The 22,424-nt window shown below is 32.6% G+C and overlaps 2 protein-coding genes across 4 annotated transcripts; both read right to left on the bottom strand.

Moving 5' to 3' along the window:
- Nucleotides 1–706: 706 nt before the first annotated feature.
- LOC130647091 (uncharacterized) lies at nt 707–16,455 on the bottom strand. Of its 3 annotated transcripts, none has more exons than XM_057452817.1 (16): nt 16,333–16,455; nt 11,635–11,732; nt 11,168–11,200; nt 9,954–10,258; nt 8,493–8,651; nt 7,649–7,702; nt 7,158–7,196; nt 6,422–6,537; nt 5,846–6,116; nt 4,703–4,956; nt 4,417–4,579; nt 4,228–4,333; nt 3,797–3,851; nt 2,553–2,717; nt 2,310–2,377; nt 707–1,489 (listed from the first exon to the last, which is right to left on the bottom strand). In XM_057452817.1, the coding sequence occupies exons 2-16, from the start codon at nt 11,684–11,686 to the stop codon at nt 1,425–1,427; spliced, it is 1,905 nt and encodes a 634-aa protein (XP_057308800.1). In that variant the 5' UTR covers nt 11,687–11,732; nt 16,333–16,455; the 3' UTR covers nt 707–1,424. The 3 variants fall into 3 exon arrangements, with proteins under 3 accessions (XP_057308800.1, XP_057308801.1, XP_057308802.1); XM_057452818.1 differs by having other exon boundaries at nt 6,422–6,534; XM_057452819.1 differs by lacking the exon at nt 8,493–8,651.
- On the bottom strand, nt 13,846–21,645 carry LOC130647092 (transmembrane protein 183-like). Its single transcript, XM_057452821.1, is given in 4 exon segments — nt 13,846–19,389; nt 19,392–19,822; nt 21,080–21,371; nt 21,520–21,645. Coding segments are annotated over 4 exon segments (969 nt in total). The 5' UTR covers nt 21,623–21,645; the 3' UTR covers nt 13,846–19,246.
- Nucleotides 21,646–22,424: the final 779 nt, after the last annotated feature.

Raw genomic sequence — 22,424 nt, 5'->3', positions numbered from 1 at the left:
TGTGTAATAATATTTATAGTGCATTTGCTTTTGTTATTTTCATTTGCGTTATTTTAATATAAATTCTTTGGAGAAATCCACCCACATTTTGATAAAGGTCCGTCAAAATATAATATTTTTTGCCATTGTCTCTTTTGAGCAAGAGTAAAAATGTTTTTTTTTTTATTAAACGGTTAAGGGGATATTTAAGTTCAAAGATTTGTTTGGTGACGACACAAGTCTGTTGTCAATATGCAGTTTGTTGTTCTGGAATATAAGACTAGTTTTGTGCCCACCTCTTATTACGCAACTGGGAGAAAATATCAATTGTCACGAATTTATAAGTGCAATGCAATGTTTGCAGTAATTTTAAAAACTTCTTTCAATGTTTTCACAACGAAAGTCCTAAATTCGAATTGACAAGTGAACTTTTACAGGTTTAAAATACGCCTCGCCTACATATAGGTTGTTTTTCCACAAAACATTTATTCTTGAGTTATATGACCTAATTGGTCCAAAACATCGGTTAGCATGAAAAAACCCTAAAATTTGATCGGTTTACTGCTAAGTTTAATAGGATTTTGCATTAATACAATCATAACCGATTACCCAAGGGTTCACGGCATAGTATCGCTCGAGGTCTAGACCAACCACAATGTTAGTCCAATGATCGATGGCAATAGTTTATCGGGTACAGCACAAGCTGCTAATAGAGTACGTAAATTCAGCGAGATTACAAATCAAGGAGATCCTTTCGTAAATGTCATGTGACAAAGTGAAACCACAAAATAAAAAATTCTAAAATATAAATTAATATTTTACAAATATATGCATCAGATATCCATCAAAATATACCATCGAGATGACACGGTTTGTTTAACTTCGCCCACACAACAAAGTGAATGCTATAGTAATATACCACGACTGGCTAACAAGAGGATTCGGATGTATTGCTTGTTTAAAGTAACAATTTAAAAAAGAAAACTTCGCAACGTGCCTGAAATAATTGAAATAATTCAATTTACATTGACCAGACATTTGTTTATAAGAATTAAGATAACTTAATAAACCCGTGATGTCGATTATTAATAAAAAATGGAAAAAAATTATTACAACATAATTTAATTTTCAACTAAAAAATCCTTTTTTTTAAGTATAAATGAACATAAGCGCAAGTTATACTCGTGTGTCGCTGTATTTTGTTTCGTGCCATTTTAGCAAAATGTATCTGTGGTGTATTATGTTATTGCTTGTTCTTTCTTCCTTCTTGCACATGAAGGTAGAAATAAAGAAATGAATCTCTATTGTTTACGTCAATAACGACGCAACAACATTATGACGATCAAAACATTCCATGTCGCTATTGGTGAGGGATCGTGTTACGACTTCTACATAAACGGGCGTGACCGCTCTATCTTTCTATCGTCGCGTGAGCTAGACTGTGTTCAAAACGGTAAGCCCTTATCGACTTGAGGTTTCACGTCAACATCGTCATTAATGTAGTAGTAATCTAAATGCAGAAAAAATAATAACATGTCTTCTTTCTGAAAGGTCGTGTTAACGAGGTCTGTTGTTTTGTAGAAAAATAAATAAATATGTAGAAAAGTAGGAGAAAGAAATTGAATTTAGGTAAGCCAAGCATCCAAAGCAATTTTCACCATTTTGTGCTTTTAAAGAGATGTTCCACCAACTGAGTATTTTAATGAGGTTTTGTTACACTCTGCTACAAAAAATTTGCTTAAAATTGCAACGTTGAATGTTCACATATTTGTTTTCAGTTGTGTGTGTTACGTTTGTATTTTATTACTGTTCAATTTTTTTTGACGATTACATTAATTCTCCATACTTTCTTGTAATAAGGATATCGTTTCATTTTTAGCATTATTAATTACGTATAGATCTTCTACGGGTGTGCTATTCCAACGTAAAGAGTCGTTGTGTTAACAGACCAGTACAGATGGACCTCAAAAAACTTCAGGTCTATTTCTAGCTCTCCCCAGGTTGATAGCATGGACGGATTACCACTTAAATTAAATTGGGAAAATGGATTAGGTACGAGAGTAAGACTGAATTCTATTTTTTGGCTATCGCCGTTTAATTTGACAATTATTGGTTAATAAGGAGAAAATCGCACAAATTCACAGTTCATAATCCTTTTTCTTGATGAAAGTAGACAGCAATTTTAGTACTGGAAATGCATATTATTTGTCTTTTTGTTGAAGATTTTTATTGGTCATTACAGGGCAGTTTTGTTTTCAGCAACATCCAGCGAACCCGTAATTTTAAAATAATTAGAAACATACTTTCTCGTTGATATGTAAACAACTAACCTCTTCTCTTTTTAGTTTTGATGCTTTTAGTCGAACTGATTTCTTCGTAAATATGTTCTGTATTGAAACTAGAGATAAGTTAATTTATTAAATAGACTGGGGATGAATTGGGTTCGGTAGCTCAGTCAGTAGAGCGTTCGACTTATGTCCAAGAGGTCGCGGTTTCGATCCCTACGTGGCTATTATCTTGTTGGACAGTGATTTAAGTAAGTTAAATATTTTACAAAGCTGAGAAAATATTACCTTGAAGCTTGAGTTGGAACGAGGCCAGTTTGTTCGGTACCGTTACTTTGTTTCTTAGCATTCCACTTTCGTTGTTCATTTTTGACGACAGATGAATCTATGATGCACAATACCTCGTTCTTTTTGAAAGACAAATCACCGGAAGACGAATGATTTTCTAAAGCTCTATGTACAAAAATAGCAATTTTAACGCATACTATTGCTCGAAAAACCCAATCTCTTTAATAATAGCCGTCAAAAGCCGCGTCCCGTAACGAAAACACAAAATATTTAAAATGCGCACCAATACCAAATGCGATATATTTTTGTCCACTTTGTTGCGACGGGTAAATTTTAAAGGACGGGCGACAACGTGGATTTTTCCACGGGCTAACGACTAGCCTATATTATAATCCCCGTATGCGTTTGTCTGTCTGTCATGCAAAATGGTAGCGCAAGTAGCGAGACGCACGAAATGCGGCATAAAAAGGACCGGCGAACCCGTGAATTTTTTCATGGGACACCAACTAGTTCTGTACTATTAATAAGGACGTATCTGCATTACATGACTAGAGAATTGCATAAAAAAGACTGCTATGGTTGCAGTCTATTCCCCACCCAACTTTTATGTCGTGGCATTAGCCTTATAACGTTAGAGATGTATCTACATCAATAGAAATCTAGCGATCAAAATTCTTTAATTTGGTTGACAAAATTAAGGTTCTCACAGACCGAAGAGGTCAGGGTTGCAGATTTTCATTTAAAAATCTGCAACCTTGGACATAATATTTGCAGAAATGACATTTTCTGACTACTTTTCATTTCGCCAGTACTCTGAAGCTGGGGTGTAAAAGTTTCATTTTAGTGGGAATGTATTTAAGTAAACAGCTAACTACACCTTAAAAAATGTCCCCATTGCAAATTAACCCACTAAGCGGTTCCGAAAGGCCCGTGAAAATTGGGACTTTCGGACGTGTTGACGTCAGCAAAAATTAGTAACTTATCAAAGTTTAGATCTAATCAAATAAACAAAATCCAAGGTCCTAAGCTGGCTGCGTGGGCTTTAGAAAATTCAGCGTGCGTGTTAATGAGCGAGAAACGGCTTTCCGAGTTACTTGTGGCCCGCTCTCTGTTCCACTAATTTATCTCCAGGGGTTGTTATTTAAATTTAAATCTTTAACGCATGTATATGTTGCAATCAGTAAACAATAAAAATAATAAAATAATAAAATAATAAAAAAAGGTAAGAAAGATAGTTAGCTAACTTTACATAAAAGGTATCGTATGGTTTGCTTTCCAAAAATCTGCGATATTCATCCTCTATAAAAAGGAAGGGAATAACAGATTAGAAATATAGCAATAAGAATAGCAAACAATGCTCCTAACACAAAACATTAATTGGTCGGCCGACCACCAATAAACTCTGATCCTAAAGGGAAAGGCCTTTAACAGCCTTTGAACCTAAGTTTTCTTGTTAATATCCTTAATATTACGCAATGCTTTTGGAGTAATGTTTTTTAAAAAACAAAATTTTAAAGGAAATGAAAGATACTTTTTTCGTAAATATACGAATTTATAACGCATGATTCATAAAACGTAAATATAACCTAATAATGGTAAAAGCACAACCCGTTGAAGTATGGATACCTACCCGTATAAATTCTTGAAATAAATTTTTCTTGTAAAAGCCACTTACCACTAAATTCTTGCAGAGTCGCTTTGATAGGACTTTTGTCTCGAAATGAGTTGATTAAGTCCATTGCAAAAGAGAATGCCACATTCTCAACACTGTATCCGTTTAGCTGAAAGTAGAAAAAATGTGAAGTCAACACGTAAAAGTCGCAAAACATGATGCACTAAAAGCAAAAAATAAATGCAAACATACAGCCAACAGCCTCCATCCAACCCTGATACCAGCCTTTTCAGCAGGGGACCAAGGGTCCACAGCTTTGATAAAAATACCAACTTTATTACCACCAATAAAATGCCATCCAATGAATTCGAACGATCTTTTCTCAATCTCGACTTCAACAACTCCTTCTCGAGGTCTAAAAAACATATTCTTGTCAACCAAAGAACAAACCGCATACCTTTCAACAAGAAACCTGAAACATCTTTTTCTTCTTCTAAAAGTGTAACAGTAAAGAAAACAAGACAAAAAATATTCTTACATAGTCGGTGGCTCAAGAACAGGTCTTGGAGGTATAGCCATACTAGAATCAATTTGGATGCTCTCTGGATATTTGAAGATTTCGCTGTTGCTTCCTTGGTCTTCGCCTGACGTTACAGACGGTGGTGTAGAGAACGTGTTAGTACCACCATGTTGTGTTTTTGTGATATCTCTTCGCACTTTTAAACGGACTGGTTTTCTCATTTTGCGCATTATGTCTGGTAGTTTCAAAGTATTAATGTCGTGTCTGTTTACCTAGAAGAGGGTTAAGGGGGATTTTCACGGAACAAGTTGTGAATGGCGAATTCACCTAAAATTTTAGATTATACAAAAAAAGATAACGAACGACCGTTGTAGCTTTGTGACACTGGCGAAACTTCAAAATGAATGATTTATTTGTAAAACTAATAGGTTCTTGCACCTTTTGTACCGTTCAACAGGCTAGTTCTGTTATTAACAGTCAAAAACTAATAGCTAATTTACGTCCTGCCACACTAGACTGATACCCTACTGTGCCTCACTATTCTCGATAGTAAAAACGGCGACAAAAAAACCCATTTTAAAGTTTTACCGGCTAAAGCCGTAGAACAATTATATAGTGGTGGTTTTGTCTAGCCTTACTAAAAAATACAAGTTTTCATTTTTGGCTGAATGTAAGAATTTTCAGTGTGTTCACATTGACTTACTCTGTATGCAAATCCGATTTTTTAGTGTGGCGCAAGTGTTACGCCGACAGCGACAAATAAAATATTTCTTTATTTAAAATTATTTTTTAAGGAGTTGGTAATTCACGATACTATAATTTACGTAAAACACGTATATGTCCTCATGTTGTTGCACAGGATATTTACGTGGTAATGTCAACAACTTTACATCAATCAACCTGGGCATTAATACTTTGCTTGTAATATAGATTTATACAATATGTCGTTAGCCTCACTAATGTCCAGCTATCCACCCAGTCAATTGTTTTAAGGATGGAACAGAAGGGGTTTTGGAGGGTTTAAAACTTCCCTTTGAGCTTCAAAAGCCTAAACAATTGCTGCCCAACTAAACAACGGCCTTATGGCATAGAACTCATGACCTCTAAGTCATGAATCGAGCGCACAACTGAGCTATCATTCATTGTGTTACACCAACTTACCTCTATGATTTCATCTAATTCTCGTAACTTAACGTAATGAGAAGCATACGAATTTATTTTAACTTCTTTTAAAAAGATTCCCAATGACACACCCCAGTCTTCAAAGAGTTCTCGATTCCCTTCCATTTCATACGTTTCCATTGTGCATTTGGGATGTCTGATCTTTAGAGCAAGCTCGTCTGTTCTCAAGCCACAGCACATACGAACAAAATCCATTTTACTATTTTGGGTATTTTGTCCATTTATTTCAATCACAAGGTCTTCAGGCATTCTAAAAAGAAGTTAAATTATCTAAATTACAAAAATACTGTAAGAGTAACTGTAAGAGTATCTGTTAATTTTGCTTTTCACTGTTTCAGACCCCCTCAAAAAAACGAAAATGTTCATAAAATAAGAACAAAGGTTAGATCATTAAGTTTACCTTTTGCGTTGGAATTCGTATATAAAAGGCAGACTTTGTTCAGCTCATTTACATGCACATAAATTATATTTTTTAAACTGTGTAAATATGACACCACTGGTTAAATCCATGTTATTTTCCTTAACACACAAACGTCTAGCTAAATATCGACTTACAATTGCGATCCAACCAATTTTTCGTCCACATTGAGTATCACTATGTTAGATTCGTTCAGAAATGGCGGACCGTTTTTGATGCCAAACTTCACGCCAAATCTTCCATTAGAATCCTTCTAAACACATAAAGAAAATTAGTAAAGGAACTGTTGAATTACGTCATGTTTATTTTTGCGCATGCACACATTATGCCTTATGTATGCGCACGTGTTTGTTGGCTATCACTTCTAAAATTCTGTTTATGTGTAACGATCCTTTTTATACGAAGAAAACAATATATTAAATTCAGAGTTATTATTCTAAAGAAGCTTCCAGGAAAACTTAAAACAAATTTTGTCAAAAACAAATAAAATTTTCTTCCTTCGAAAGTTTTTTACAAAAAAATTTTTGTAGAGTCGAGCTTGATGTAGCTAAGACAAATTTATTGTTATTGCAAAGGGGGCCCTAGTGCGTTTAAAGCTCCCATATTTAAGCTACGAAAGTCGTGCAAGCACAAGCAATCGCTCAACGGGACAACCGCTTAAGATATCCTATCCTATTCTCATGCTGAGCTCTAAGCAGAAAGGATAGATTCACGCTTTTATAGTCTCTGGCATGACTCAGCCAAGAACCCCCGCACTGGAAGCGAACGCTCTACCATAAGGCTACCAGCTAGTAGAGTTCGAAAAGACAGAAATTCTTATCAAATATTCAAAATAACGATTCTCAACCGTCATTACAAACTCTGCACACGTACCTTTTTTAAGGAAACAATAACATCGTCTTCATAAACAGGCTAAAAATAAGCAAAATCGTTTACATAAATTATTTGACAAAACTGTTCCATTTTATGTCTACTAGCATTCCAGGAAACACGCTGAATGTTATTTTTCATTGGTTAACGACTAGTCTTAATGCCAATACTCCTATTTAGCTGTTAAAACTGGTTGCACGTAGCCTGGGTGAAGTAATTTGGTTGGATGGTCAAAGCAACTATTCATTTTGAGCTAAACATGGTAGTGAGTAGCGACAGTCGAATTCAGGCATGTTTTTCCACGGGCTTATAACTATAAATTGTTTCGCTTCGATTTATCATTTACTAAAAAGTGCGCCTCAGTTCCAATAAAGTTTTCGCACGGCTCAAATCTTTAATAACAAAGAAAACAGTCTTAAAACAACAACAAAAATGAGTCCGAAAGTCCTGAAGACGAATCCAAATAAATATAACTAGCTTTTTAAATCACACACCGTGGGAGAGTCAACACCGTTTGGTGTAAAACTTTCTTTTTGTTGGTCTTTTTCCTAAAAAAAAAAAATACAAAATGAACCCTGATTTTTTTCAAACACTCTCAGATTTGACAAAATAGTTTGAAAAAATAAATTTTTTAGTTAGGAGGGTTGATTAAACTGAAAAGCACTAGTTGTGTATTTTGTAACTTGGTAACAAAACTATTCTGTTGTACTAAAAAAACTATTCTGTTGTACTAAAAAAAAACTATTCTGTTGTACTAAAAAAAAATATTCTTTTGTACTGCAAAAACTAGGAGTAGTAATTTATAATTGATGGAAAAGTGAAAAATTTTTTGTGTAAATAGTGTTATTTATTAGAAAAAAAATATATTTTTAAAAAAATATATTCTTATATTTCAGATTTTTTAAAGTTCAACATAAAAAGTCAAAAATTCGCAAAGTTCAAATAAAAAAAAAAAAAGACGAAATCAAATCCCCTATAAAGAGTGCAAAGAGCCGGAAGTTTGAATAATCCGGTATGCAAAAATTGGTGTTACGGTATTAAGTTTAATCACCGGTGGTATATAAATAAAGTAGAAAGAAGTAAAATGGGAAAATTGGCTAGTTATTAACATTAACGACAAATATTTTTTTTCTAGCATGAATTTCTATTTTATTAAAAACCTTTTAAATTTGTAAATGTGGGTTTTAATTATGTACATAGTTCGGATTTTTTCTACATTTTGAAAATGTCAAAATCTGCCAGGGATTGCAATTTTTTGGAAACATAATTAGACCTTAACAGAACATATGCTTTTAGCACAAGTAGGGAAGAATTAAAAAATCTTGAATATAAGTGTACTTTTACGAGTGCTGTGAACTGTCTGTCCAAAGAATCATATTTTTTTTGGATTTCATCCCTCTTTGATATGACGTCCTTCCAATGGACATACAATTCGTCCTTTGACTGCTTCATCAGTATTAGTTTATGTTCTAAATTTGAATTATTATTTTGAGGATCCTAAAATAAAAAAATATTTAAAAGTATTTTAATTTACTAAGCAATTTGAGAAAATAAGTAAACGGGGTATTTTTGTACTACCGTATTTTCCGGTATATAACCCGCGATTTATGAATGGAGCCTTACGACTTTCACTGTTACTGCAGGTTATAATGTGGTGCTGGTTATATGATAAGTTTCATATTATATTTTTTTGCATTTTCTGTCATTTTTTGTGAAATTTAAAGTTTATTCATTTACTAGTGCAAGCAATTCCAGGTTTTCTTTTTGTTAAACAGAATCTTTTGCGCGTTGTTTTTCGTTTATTTGTAGTACCCAAGAAGTTTAACCTCCTTGGTAATACTAACAACCTTACACATTTGCACAGAATAAAACAAATCAGACATTATGCAACGGATAGTATATGTGGTTATGCGAGAAATATGCACGGCGAATATGTACGCAGGATTAAGAAGACTTAATCGTAAAATTAATACCACCAAAACAGCATTTTCACATGTTGTATAACGTTAAAAATTTATACACACACCAATTCAATGATGCTGAATGTGATCTCAAAGTCAAAACTTCAAAAATTTTAAAATTTTAAAAACTATGTAGTTCGGAAAACGTGTATTATACGAAATTTTTGATGAGTTAGGAATGCTTTCTTTTAGCAGGAACAATTCTTAGCAGGTTTCGCTAATTTTGTTCAGCCTAATTTTCATCTTGTACTAAAAAAGTTTCGCAGGTATCATGCGTACATTTTCACCGAGTTGCGTAATGTCTGATTAGTTTCTTTCTGTGCAATTGTGTAAGGTTGTTAATACTACCAATGAGGTTTATACCTCCTTGGTAGTACAAATAAACGAAAAACAACGCGCAAAAGATTCTGTTGTAAAACAGGAAACCTTGACTTGCTTGAACGGTTTGAATTAAAATATTTGAAATTAGGATTTCTTGAAGTGGGTAACGGGCAATATTGACTTCAATGATTGCTTAACAAGATACTTATTATTTTGTTAAATTTTTGAAGAGAAATGGTTAAATTTTATTACATCTTTATGTTTTTACCCTACAAAAAGAAGCTTTGATAAAACTGCTTAATTCAAAACTTACCACTCTCCAACTAACCTACTAGCAAAAAAAAAAAAAAAAAAAAAAAATGGGAATGAGAGGGACAGGTTTGAAAAAGTGCTAGACTGTTAAATATTATCTCTCAAATTTTTCAAGTTTATCTCTCAACTGCCTTAATATGTGGCTATGGCATTCGCACATTGGCTTACCAAGATTGCAATTTTTTGCTCGATTATTCACACGCACCTGTGCGTTTTTTATGTTTTCTATTTCAATGTCTTTTTCTCTCAACATTTGACTCTGATCGTCTACGGTATTTTCCAAGTCTTTAATTCGTTCCTCAAACGTTTGAATCATCGAGGCATATCTTAACATCTTTTTGTCTTGTGGCGCTGATGATTCTTCTTTTTCTCGTAAAAGCTCGTTGCATGTTTTCAGCTCGAGCTGCAGTTGCCTTACTTGTTCATTGACTTGTCTTATTTTTATCATAACATCTAATGGCTCTGTCACTTCTTCATAGCCTGGAATTTCATGAAGCATAGCTAACAAATCTAAAAAATACTGTTCATACTAGAAGCTGTAATTCGACTCCTTACATTCGAACACTTTTTCACAAAAGACTAGCAGATAGCTCTTCCTCTTGTTTCGTGAAAGCCCTATTATTATTTTTTACTAATTTTTCTGCAATATCTAATAACATTTTTTTAGCACAGTTTTGAATAATTGACAAACATTAACAAAATAGACACTCACTTAAAATTCAATATACAAAATACAGCACATGTCTGTCTATGCAAAAACGAGAGATAAAAAAAATATTTATTTTTTTGATTTATCAAATGTTCTAATTAACCTGTGGAAGATGTCTCGCAAAGAAAAAACCCTATCAAAAAGTTAGTCTAAGAGTTGGCTAACATTTCAAAAACTTATTGAGGTGAGCGTTAGTAATAAAAAGAGCATGTGCTGTAAATTTAGTATTTATATATGCCTAGGATATGTTTTTAAGGGAAAAGTTTTTTTGAAGGTCGGTAAACGAAAAAGCGTTTGTTTTCGAAACAAAACAATCGAATAAGCATTTATACAGAATTTATCAAGATTTATTCTTCGTCGGAGAAAGACACTGTTACACAAATTCGATGCCGTTTGTCTTGTTTCTCATTGTGTTGATGAATGTTCATATATAACAAAAAGCATAGAATTTAAAATTATCAACATTTCCCGCTGTTTTTCGGGCAGAGTGACTAGATTTTATATTTATTTTAACTTGATTTTTGAGTCTGTATGTATGTAGCTAGCTAAGTTTGAATAACTCTCCAGCAATTTTATTTGTTTACATTTATAGCTACCATTTTTGTTGCTATGAGGTTAAATTTATACCGTGCTTTTTAGCCAATCACGCTGCCAAGTTTCCGTATAAACCGGTTGAAAGTAGCTAACCAGATCATAAATAAAGATATTACCTTTCCAGTCGTTATTAACGTCATGTTGAGAAACTGTAAAATAAGCAAGTTACAAAATTATTTATGTTTTATTGACCTTGTTAGCAGACTATAAAGTCTTCTGATCCGTCGAACGTTCTATGTTGCAATGAATGAGTAAAGATAGAATATCAATTATCATATCAAAACTAAATCAATATAATTTTCTGGTTGGATTGTTTTAGAATTGAAGAAAATAATTATTTTAAAAACAAGGCTATTCTTAGAAAGCTCTGCTATATGAAAATAGCATATATGGGTTTGACCGTAACTTTCAGCTTGAAATAGAGGCACTTAACGAATAGAAACATTTTCGAAATTAGGTATTTTTTGCTACCTTTTGCCAAGGAACTTAGGGATAATTTTTTGTATCGACCTCTTTAAATTAGGAAATTCCGGAAAGGTCCATTCACTCCAGAAGTATTCCCAAGTAATTAAATTTTACTTACTTATATTGTTTTCTGTATCTGTAGACATTTTGGATGGCAATGAAAACACCATATATATTTAAGTTAATGTTTTTCTGTTTTGGGATTATCTATATATTCTAAAAAAAGGATATTATAGTTTAAAATATAAAAAATAATTTAAAATAAATATCTGCAAATATAAAAAATATAGATTAATAATAATTAATAATAATTAATGACACTGCAGATATTAGTACTGATCTATATAAAAATATATAGATCAGTACTAGGATACTAAAAAATCAAGTTTGACATTTAATTTTTCCAAACAATAAAATAACCAATCAGATTGTAACACTATGACACTAAGAGTCCAGAACAGTGACTATAAACCTGTTACAACTGCTATTTTTATAGCAACAAATTTTAAAACAATATTATTTTGGCACATGGTATAATAAATAAAATAACCAATCAGATTGTAACACTATGACATTTTAAACATAACAGGAAAGACAAATTTATCAACCAGTGGGATCTTTGTACTTGATTTGTTTAAGCTTCGCAGTTCTGGCGATAAAAGTCAATAGAGTCAATGAAACTTAAAGTGGCACCTTTTTATTCTGTCCTACCTTAAACCTTTTAAATGGGCCGGGTGCCCATTTGGATTATAATTGATGACTTAAAACCCAAATGGTCCATGTTTGCTATCATTGGGTAGCCCAAGTCAAAGGTCCAACGTCCAATTTGAAATCAGAAATCTGTAAAATGTCTGCGCTAATAGACAACGGTCTAATGTGGGGTTCAAACCTACGACCTTTCAGACGCAAGACAATAGAACATTTTTTCGCACATAATAATATAATTTAGTGAGGATACATGTAGAGCTTTTTTACAGAATTTTTCCACAGATAACTTATTTTTAACTTATTAACTTATCTTACGTGCTAAGAAGTTCTCTTATAAGAATAAAAAATCCTTACCATAAATACTTACGACAAGGGCTGGTTCTTAAAAGGGAGGCAAACTGCGCTGAATAAAAGCTCATAACGGCCAGTGTCGATGTTGAAGACCAGACGGACTGGTTTGTCTTTCACGTACGGTAAAACGGTAAAACTTCACCCAAAAACGTTGCGGAACGACAACACAGTAGGCTCAAAATATAAATCAGTCTGGTCCACTTGCCGGGGAGACTTTTAACTGGTTGTCTGTATGCAGAAAACAAACTACCTCGTTTAGGTGGGCTGGCTCCGCACAATAAAATTTAAACGAAGGTTATAAAATTGGTGTTATTACTATAGTACTTAAACATTCTTGGTTCTCTTGAGTGAAAGAAGATCTTATTTTTTGGTAAGTAAATCTAAAAACTACTTATTTTCACCCCAAACAGTCATGAAAATGCTGTAAAAATGTTGCTAGGAATATATATAGATACTTAGTTGCAACATCGGGTATTTATTTGTTATTCATATTAGATCTTAGTATACGTTCAACCTCTATCCTAGAACCTGTTGTCTCTTTTTGCATATCGGATGGCAAGCAATAAGCGCAGTGCTGATGAGAGTCTAAAATCCTTGGAAAAGAAGTTGAGTATATGTTAGAATTTAGAAATTTTTTTTTAAATTGTTTTCTGGCTGCTACAAAATAGTTTTTTGTTCGCCCGTCCTTGAATGAAATGTCAAAACTTTTTAAAAGGTAGGTACCATTTAATTATTTTAATGATGTTGATTTACCCTAGGTATAAATAACAACAACAAACTTGTAAATGGGAGTTTTTAAAAAATTCTTGGATATTCTAAATTCTCAAAACACGGTAGTACACTTCCTTCCTATCATTTTAATCATTCAGAAAGCTAATGAATATATCCTTCACTATAGAACGTTTTATCATAAAGGCGACTAGTAGACATAGTCTGGACTTGATTCTTATTCCTTAGCATTGCTGGTCGTTTTTATTTGTCTGCATTTTAGACTCTTCTTTAATAGCGATTGTGCACCTAGACAAATTTTTAACTTTGAGAAACTGTGCAAGCACTAAAAAATGAGCTTTAACATTAGGGATTACGTGCGTATGTGCATGCTTATCCAGTTTTTTAACCAATTGAATTAGTTATGACACCATTATGAACTAACATTAGGATATTGTTCCACGAGCTTAAATTTGAATAATTTTTGTAGTTTATTCAACAGAATACTCTGTTGCTTTATATTATGTGACACTTTGAATTTACTCTAAGGTCCCGAAATAGGGGGGAGGGGGGGGGGGTTAATAAGCGGTTTGAAAGGGGGGTTATTTGGGACCTAAGGGTAGAAATTTAAGACTCGAGAGTTATAAATTCCTACTGAATTTAGACTATTCTTACCCTAATATCATAAGAAATGGAGGATGATTTAAGAGATTGTGTTTGGAAGTTAAGGCCATAAAGCCGTTAAATTCCAAGTGAAATCTAATCTGCTTAAACTCTCGTTGTTTTGTTTGTATTATCAAATTTACTGTTACGCATAGTAGAAGTCAAGTATATTCATAAGCGACCTACTATTGAAAAATGCAAGAAATCATGACGTAAGATCTCAGAAAATGGACTTAGTCATGTCCCCGATTTTGTTTGGTTTTTATGAGACTAGTGAGGGTTCCGAGCGATTTCAGTCCAGTGTATCTGTATGAGAATTATTAGTGGTTATGTGTAGTGAGAAGAAATAACTTGTTAAAAGATACAACACACAGAACTATTATATTATTTTCTATTATTGTTTTAGCTGGCTGGTCTCGGGAAAAGCATCTAAGGTTATTAATTGTTTTTGTTTATCTGAAGTTTTATGAAGTTGCCTAAGGTTTCAGAAAACTAGATTTTATTTGTTGATTAATATCAAAACAAACCAGGGTAATTTTTGAGCTCGCAAAAGTCTTGAATCCTGCTTTACAGTGCTCGCTTGGCCTGCTTTTTATCACAGTTGAGTTTTGCATAGTCTGAAAACATTTCATTTGTTGGTCAAATTTTAGTCAACAACATTTTTTTACAACTTTTCCCCTCTCATTTATATTTATATGAACCTATCACGATATTTGTCAGAATCTGAAGAAGAATATTTTGGTTTCTAACTTTTTCAGATTGGAATGTCTTCTGTATTTAACTTTAATTTATCAGTTTCATACTAACGAACAAAAATAAAAAAGAAATACGTTAAAATAAAAACTTTGTAGAGATATTTAATTAATAATCTTGTCTTAAAATTTGAGCTCTCCAATAATAATAAGTTTCTTATAAGCGGTTTTTTTATCTTACAAAAACATAGGTTCTTGTATTCTATATATTTTACCTTGAAATAGGGGAATTGGTATCACCAATGTTGCAGCCATCACTCAAAAGTAATTTTATAGACTTTGTTTGCAGCAAGACCAGAGGTTAACCACATTTCCAGGGCATTTTGCTTTTTGCTTCATTTAATAACAGTAACGGTTCAGAGGCCACGGGACCCTGGGAAGAGGATAATAAAGAGACATACTACGCTCACTAACTTATCTGATTGTCGGTTTATCAAGCGAGTTAACAAATAGTTACGATGAAAGATTTACATAACAATCCTCCTATTAGTGAGAGAACTGGTTACTTCACATCATTACACATCTTTCTATGTAGCTATAGATGGCTTGTGCTACATCACTTGATCAAGTTTATGCAGCAAACTCTTTTTTAAACTTTAACATCTGTGTGGAAGGCAAGAAAGGTGCTAGGAGCTTGCAGAAGAGAGGTTTCTTTTACGTATTGTGTTTTCACACGACAACGCGGTGAAAGAATGTCGTGAGAGAGCGATGTGAGACTAATGGCAGATAGAAAGATACCTACAAGTAAATAATAGTCTAAAAAGGATCTCGCTTTATATCGTCTCTATTTTTACCTAGCATTTAAATCTTTTTGCTTCCCACGCAGATGCTAGAGCCTAAAATGTCCTCCCCTAAAAAATGCTCTTTATAAGAACGTCACAAGGGACATATTTCTTTGATGTAAATAAAATAAAAATTGCACCGAAAACGAAAGACAGTTGCTTTTTGTTCTATTTTGGTGTTACTGGTTTCATTTTAACATAATAGTCTTTTTTTCATTTGTTCCGACTAACTTGTGCTAACTTTGATAAATAAATCACTGTGACTGTAAGCAATTGTTAACTTTGTTAGAAATAACCTGATTTGATCTAAAAATGTTCCCACCTCTCACCTTTATCCTTTATAGAGATTTTTATTGTTTTGCACTTTTTAAGCTCTTAAGAGTGATCAAGACTTAGCTAAAACGTTTTTACCACTGATACTGCGTTTGGGGTAAAAAGTTCACGATGCTCTGAGCAAAAGAAACGAATAAAGGTTTAAAATTCAATATTCTCAGTTCGATAAAACAGTTCTGAATATGATAACAGTTATATTGGCAAGTGATATTATTTATCACGTAAAAATGGACTCACACAGAAATAGCCCATATGAAAAACACAGAAAAAAATAATTTACAGCAAAACAGTATTAAAACAGTCTAGTAAACAAATTTTTGTTGGTACAATATATATTAAACAATGCTACAAATCTGAAACTCTAATTAATATGCTCACTTTCATGAAATTAAACTTGCAACATTTAAAATTCACTTCTTAATATTTCACACAAAATATACAAATGTATAATACTGGACAGACTATCGTAAAACAGACATAAAAATGCATGTCTTTATGGAAGCTAGATTATCTACTTACCTTGCTTAATAATGTTCAACTAAAACTCATTCATTTGTTGTTTTTATCGATTCCTACTTTCTTGAAATTCGAAACAGAAAGTTATCTATGGTAGACAAGCCTTTTTTCTTAATAAAACCAAACTTTCAAATCATTTTAAATATTTGAAACGAAACTATAATTAACACGTTTATGATTTCCAAATGGCTTATATATATTTTTTTATATATAAATGAATTTATCAATAAACAAGCTTCGGTAAAACACAATAAACAAAAAGCAAGCAAATGAACAAACTTTTGATTCCTTTGCATCCAAATATACCACTCTGTTTACAATCACGGCTCAAGTCACATTTTTTAGTAGGCAGCTATTAAAATTCTCTACATACACTATGATGACAATACCATTCTAATGACAATTTATTAATTAAACAAGAAACATGTGAAAACAATGAAGCATTTATTATCTAAAAAATAAATGGCCACTATGTTGAGGAAAATAAATTTGATGTTTTTGTTTTTAGTATTTCTAAAATTGAAATTCATCTTTTTTGTTGTTAAATGTCAAACCAACAACAAGAAATTATTTGGAAAGAATGTTGCTAAAACACGCACATTACATTTTTATAAGTAACACAGTTTTTACTGAGTTTCTTCACAAGTTTTTACTGAGATCAATGTTGTTAGCTGCTGCTTCGTTTTTTACAAGATTTAAGCCTAATGTTTTGATTAAAAGACATTGCCTATAAAAACCAGAAGTGTCTCTAACAAGTGCTTTGCAAGATTTAGCGAAAATAAACAGAGAGTGTAAATAAGAACGCTAAAATTGAACCACACACTTAGGCCTAAATATAGCAAAATTTAAGAAAAACGTGCCCAAATTAGGTTGTACCTGTTAGCAAGAAATCGTTTAATTTTTTTAAAAAATATTCTCATTGTAACACCGCAGTGCATTTTATCTCTTAATCATACTAGTGAAACAAAATATGGACTGGGAAAAAGTTAGTTTACTTACCATTTGCATGTAAATAACAAAAGTAGAAAATAAAGTTATACAAGATTTCGCCCAAACTCATTACTCCCTCTGAGGGGAGTTATCTTTAAGGGCGTTTATTTAAAAGCGTGGGGGCGTTTAATTTCTTGTGGTAACATTGTCAACTTCTGATCGTTATATTTCCTAAAGCCTGGTTCTTATTACGCCTTAATTAACAGAGTTATAAAAGATAATGATAAATACAAAAATAAGAATTATGTTAATTACAAAAGCTTCAACAAAAGCTTTATAAAAATTATTCATTCCCAACAAAATAAACACAATTATAGTTAAAAAGAAGAAAATTTTTACACATCATTCTTGGTGTTCATATTATTGCTGGGAAGATATATATAAATGGAGTAAAACCAATTGTGGGAAAAACCAGGTCACATTGAAATTAAAATTGACAACAGATTTATTGATCAAATCATTTAACTGTTTGTTAACCCATACTTAAGTATGATGTTCAATGAACCATGAAACCAGTAAGAGATGTTTTAGGTAATGAAAATAGAATGAGAGGAGGCGACTTCATAATTGTATTGGGAATACTCACATTACAGAACTTTTACATAAATTTGTGGTAAATATTGTGCATAAAAATAACTTTTTGGAGTTTTCTTTTTGAGTTAAAAAAATTTAGTTAACCATAAAAACAACTCCCTAGGTGATTCTTTGACTTGAATTGGTGTTCTTTTGAAAACAGACTAGAGTGTACTACAATCTTGTGAAGATCCTGGGGACAAGGTTGAGCTATCAGACTAAACATATCACGTGGCATATTCGAATTGTTTGTTACACAGCGTCCGAAGCATCTGAGACATTTTACTAAATGCAGAACTGAAATATTCAAACGAAACTAAAATTTGTTTGAATTGACTAAAGATGGATAAAGCAGATTTTTGTGGCTTAGCCCAAAACGTGACGGAGATTTTTGGGACAGCGATTTTACCGCTTATGTCATTTCCATTAAATTCATGTGTCAATTTGTTTTTAAATAGCGCGAGCGATGTAAAGAGTGATGCAATCATTTTATTTTTAAGTGATCTGATTGGCTATTGTTCCATATCTCCATCACAAAGTTGATTTCAAAAAATTCGATATGAAATGGCTTTGCGCAAACACACGTTCGCGGAAAAACACATTCGCGCGAAACAATTCTTGATTTTTGTCGCATGAAAATTAAGCCATGTTTCAATTTTACTGCATGTACTGCCATAGCGCAAAAAAACTCAGAGTCTTTTTGTTATCGCTTGTGGAAATAAACAAAACCTTTAACTTCATAAATACAAGCAAACGGAAGCAAGCCTTTAGAAAACTCAAACTTACAATTTTCGGCTTATTGCGTGAAGATCTAATTCAATAAAGTAATCTATCTAGCTATAACACTTCCTATCAAAATATAAACTTATACTGCGCTGCAGCATATACCGATATACGCATGTGTTTTGTTACAAAAAAACTTCAAACTTAAGAATCGTCAAATTTAAGGAACATATAATTTAAGGAACATATTATAATAAAAATTTCAAAATTCTAAAATTATAAGAAAAAAGTGTCTAGACACGTATCTTAGAATACCAAGTCATAATATTAAAAGAATTTCTCTGACATGAAAGCACACTAGCACAAAGAAGGTTTGGTATATTGCACATTAGCTAGAAAATTTCAATTACTAGTAAATTTGAAAGTTTTTGGCGAATAAACCAACGAATGAAAAAAATTGTTGTATTATTCAGATTTCGAAAACACAGCCCTATAATAATAGCTGTATTTTTTCTTCTATCTGTCACACAAAATGGCACAGTTAGTAAGTAGCGAGACGCATGCAATGCAGTATAAAAAGAACGGGCGAACCCGTGGATATAAAAGACTTATTAAGAAACTTCTAAAAAAATTATTTGTCAAATGGATGTGGATATTCCGGATGCCACCAATCCAGGACTTTAACCTCCAACACTGGTTCCATTATAATAACTTTCGCTTGACTACTAAAGTATTTGCCTGTTGATCTATAGTTGTGAAATATCAATTTAATCTGTGATGTTTCATGTCTCTGCTAACACTTACACCAACACTGGTTAAACACTGGCCAGTCAAATTCAGCATGTTTATCAGTGACGGTACAGTTACTTGAAGAAGAGAACTATGTTTCTCAGGATTGTGGTTGACCAAGTCTTGAACCTTAAAAATGTTTGTTTTCTCTAAATGCTCCGGAGGGACAAGTTTAAAGTAAAAAACCCACACGGTAATGTTTCGTCTACATAAAGACAATCGCTTCCACCAATGTGATTCGCAAATTTTATATTCCACTTGATGTGTTGACTCTATTATTGGATCATAAATGACTCGTTCAGTGAATGGTTTATACATATGATATAAGGATCTAATCACACGCGCCCTTAATCCAACCTTTGTTGTAATAGCTTCTGGTTTCAAGTGGCTTGGAAGAGATTTTGAATCTGTTATACACCTTAAAAAGATTAAATTGGAAAAAATCATAACATTCTAGATTATTTGTGATCAAGCTATAGAAATAGAAAACGTTGGTAATACGAGCAGCATGACAGACTCTGTGTCCTATACACCTCACAAAAATTAAAAAAATATACAAGGTGCAAAATTGCAGACCAGATTATTCAATTTAATAAAAAAAAAGAAAGTCTTGTGTCACAGACAAGTTTTAAATGCAGAAGAGAAATGTTTTTTGATTGGAAGAGATTTAACAATTTGATTATTCTTTTCAACGAATTTGCTCTTGCCTTGCTTAATGTTGTACCATGATTGCCATTTTTTATTCATTAAAGGCACAAATTTTCACAGTGGGAAATTTTTTCAAACACATGGAATTAGTTTTTGTGATTTTAACAGAAATTGGCAAATTAAATTTCCTAGAATTCACAACATGCAATCGCAAAATTAAATTCTGCAAAATTCTCTGAATTTCTGGGACAAGGAAACTAGCGTTTTTTTTAAAAAAAAGAGTAGAAAATGTCAAAATTTGCTATTTAAATATGACATCAAAATTTATATATGCAGCATAATTACATCTGACATTTTTAAAGTGTGAATAACTTGAGAATGAAAATAGCTTTTTAAAAAATTTAAATAACTGTTTAAGCTCTATAATAAAAATCCAACATCATTATATAGCTTGTGTTCCCTTTAAGACCTGGGACCACGGTGCAACTTTTTCATGTGCATATAGTGCAACTTTTTCGTGTGCATATAATGCAATTTTGTTGGATTGCAGGCACTGGCAAAATTGCATCATGGTGGCAGGTATAATTTCTTCTTTTTTTTCACGCAATGCTGCAAATTTTACGAATAACATTGTGACACAAAATTAAATTAAATCAATTTCATGCAACACTTTTTTTAAAGCTGCATGCACAATGCAGCTGAAATATAAAAATGCTACACCTTTGTGCACAAGTAGCCATTTTTTCTTGTTGCACCATTTTAACTAACCAATCAATCCTTAAAACCTAAACAATGCATATAATATTTTTGATGCACTCTCAAATTGCTAGACAAATTAATACAAACTTGTTATCATATGTCTATGGAACTGCATGGACAACTTACATAAAAATCATGCAAGTTGTCCACCATTTAAGCAACTTATACCCTATTTACTTAAGACAATTCAGAAAAAACAATCCAACAAAGAGGATATATAAATTCTTTGTCAGCTGAAACACTTTTGTACAGCTCATCCTTCACTTACCGCTTATACAAGTCCATCCAAAATTTTTTTGTTGAACAGACATAGTGACAGCTCTTACAAATTGCTGCATAGATACCCACTTGCTCGGGCATAATATACTGTGATAAAATATACCACAAGTCAATAGGAAAAACCAATCGTCTGTTATTCTCCTCATTGTAAGCCTCTAGCAGTTGTTTTTGCTTTTCTTCTTTGACACGTCTTTTGTCTGCTCTTGTTTGATATTTTTTTGGTTGGTTGTAAATATTAGTTTGTTCCATTTCCAATGAAAGAGTTGAGATACCATGTTTGTCTGAAATAGATATGTTAAAATTAAATTTATAAATTTATTAGAGCGAAAACGTTTCTATATTAAATTACTAAAAAAGCTTAGCTAGCTATATAGCTACAGTCGATGTAATAAGAGGACATCATCTAGTTTAACTTAGCTATGACATTACCTTGTGGGGTTATATTTGAAGCAAGTGCAAAGGTTGTTACACGAGGACTTTCAGCTGATCTAAAGCCAGTCTTTACAGCTTTCTTTTTAGACTTTTTTGTCATTTCTATAAAAAAACAGTCAATTTGTGTATAAAAAAAGTTGGTTAGGTTACAAGAGGAAGTTTTATTGAAGGCCGCGATGGAAAAATTATTAGTCTATTTACAGAAATCCATCAACTATTTTACTTAATCTGATCTAGTGAATAAAATGTTTGCCAGCCAAGCCAGCTAGCTAGCTAGGGTATCCACGTAAAGTCTAAGAAGCTATAGCTGTTCTGCCCAGATTGCGAAAACGGCCTGTTTACAACCGGGACAGCCGGATTATGTACGCATGGTCCGATTATGTTTTTTTTCACTGGTTATGTCGTGGTGACCGGATTATGAACGCTGATATAAATGGTTGGCAGGCAGGCTGGCTGTGATTGACATTTTCTTCAAACTTTTGTAAATTAAACATTCTCTGGAAGATAGAACACCCCTAAAACTAGACATGCCGAAAGAAAAAGTATCGACGTAATTCTTAGTTTAAACTACTCTTGTAGTAAATGCATTTCAACATAATATACTTTGAAGTAATTAAGTTTCACGGAACCTAAATTATTCTTTTTGCGGGAATTGAGTTTGGTGAAAAATTATTAAACTTGCGAATTACAAAATTTAGTATTTGCCACGAAATTTCGTTTCATTTGAGAACAACAACAACTTTGCCACCAGGGCTATTTGCTTGTCAGAAGTGATGACAAATGATATAAAAGCGGTGGGCCCCGATTATATTTGTTCTATAAGTCTCGAATAATATTTGACTGTCATACATAAGTCGGCCCGCCTCGATTATGGGCGTTCTATAATAAATGAGAAATGATAT

Source organism: Hydractinia symbiolongicarpus, chromosome 6 (assembly GCF_029227915.1).
Source record: "Hydractinia symbiolongicarpus strain clone_291-10 chromosome 6, HSymV2.1, whole genome shotgun sequence".
NCBI classification, from domain to species: domain Eukaryota; kingdom Metazoa; phylum Cnidaria; class Hydrozoa; order Anthoathecata; family Hydractiniidae; genus Hydractinia; species Hydractinia symbiolongicarpus.
This window is presented reverse-complemented; position numbering and strand designations above follow the sequence as displayed.

Excerpts from the sequence above, each read along its gene's own strand:
- LOC130647091 (XM_057452817.1), bottom strand. The coding sequence starts at position 11,686 with ATGGTGTTTTCATTGCCATCCAAAATGTCTACAGATACAGAAAACAAT. Across the intron at positions 4,957-5,845 it reads AATTAGATGAAATCATAGAG|GTAAACAGACACGACATTAA; the intron begins GTAAGTTGGTGT and ends ACCCTCTTCTAG. Across the intron at positions 1,490-2,309 it reads CAAAACTAAAAAGAGAAGAG|ATTACTACTACATTAATGAC; the intron begins GTTAGTTGTTTA and ends TTCTGCATTTAG.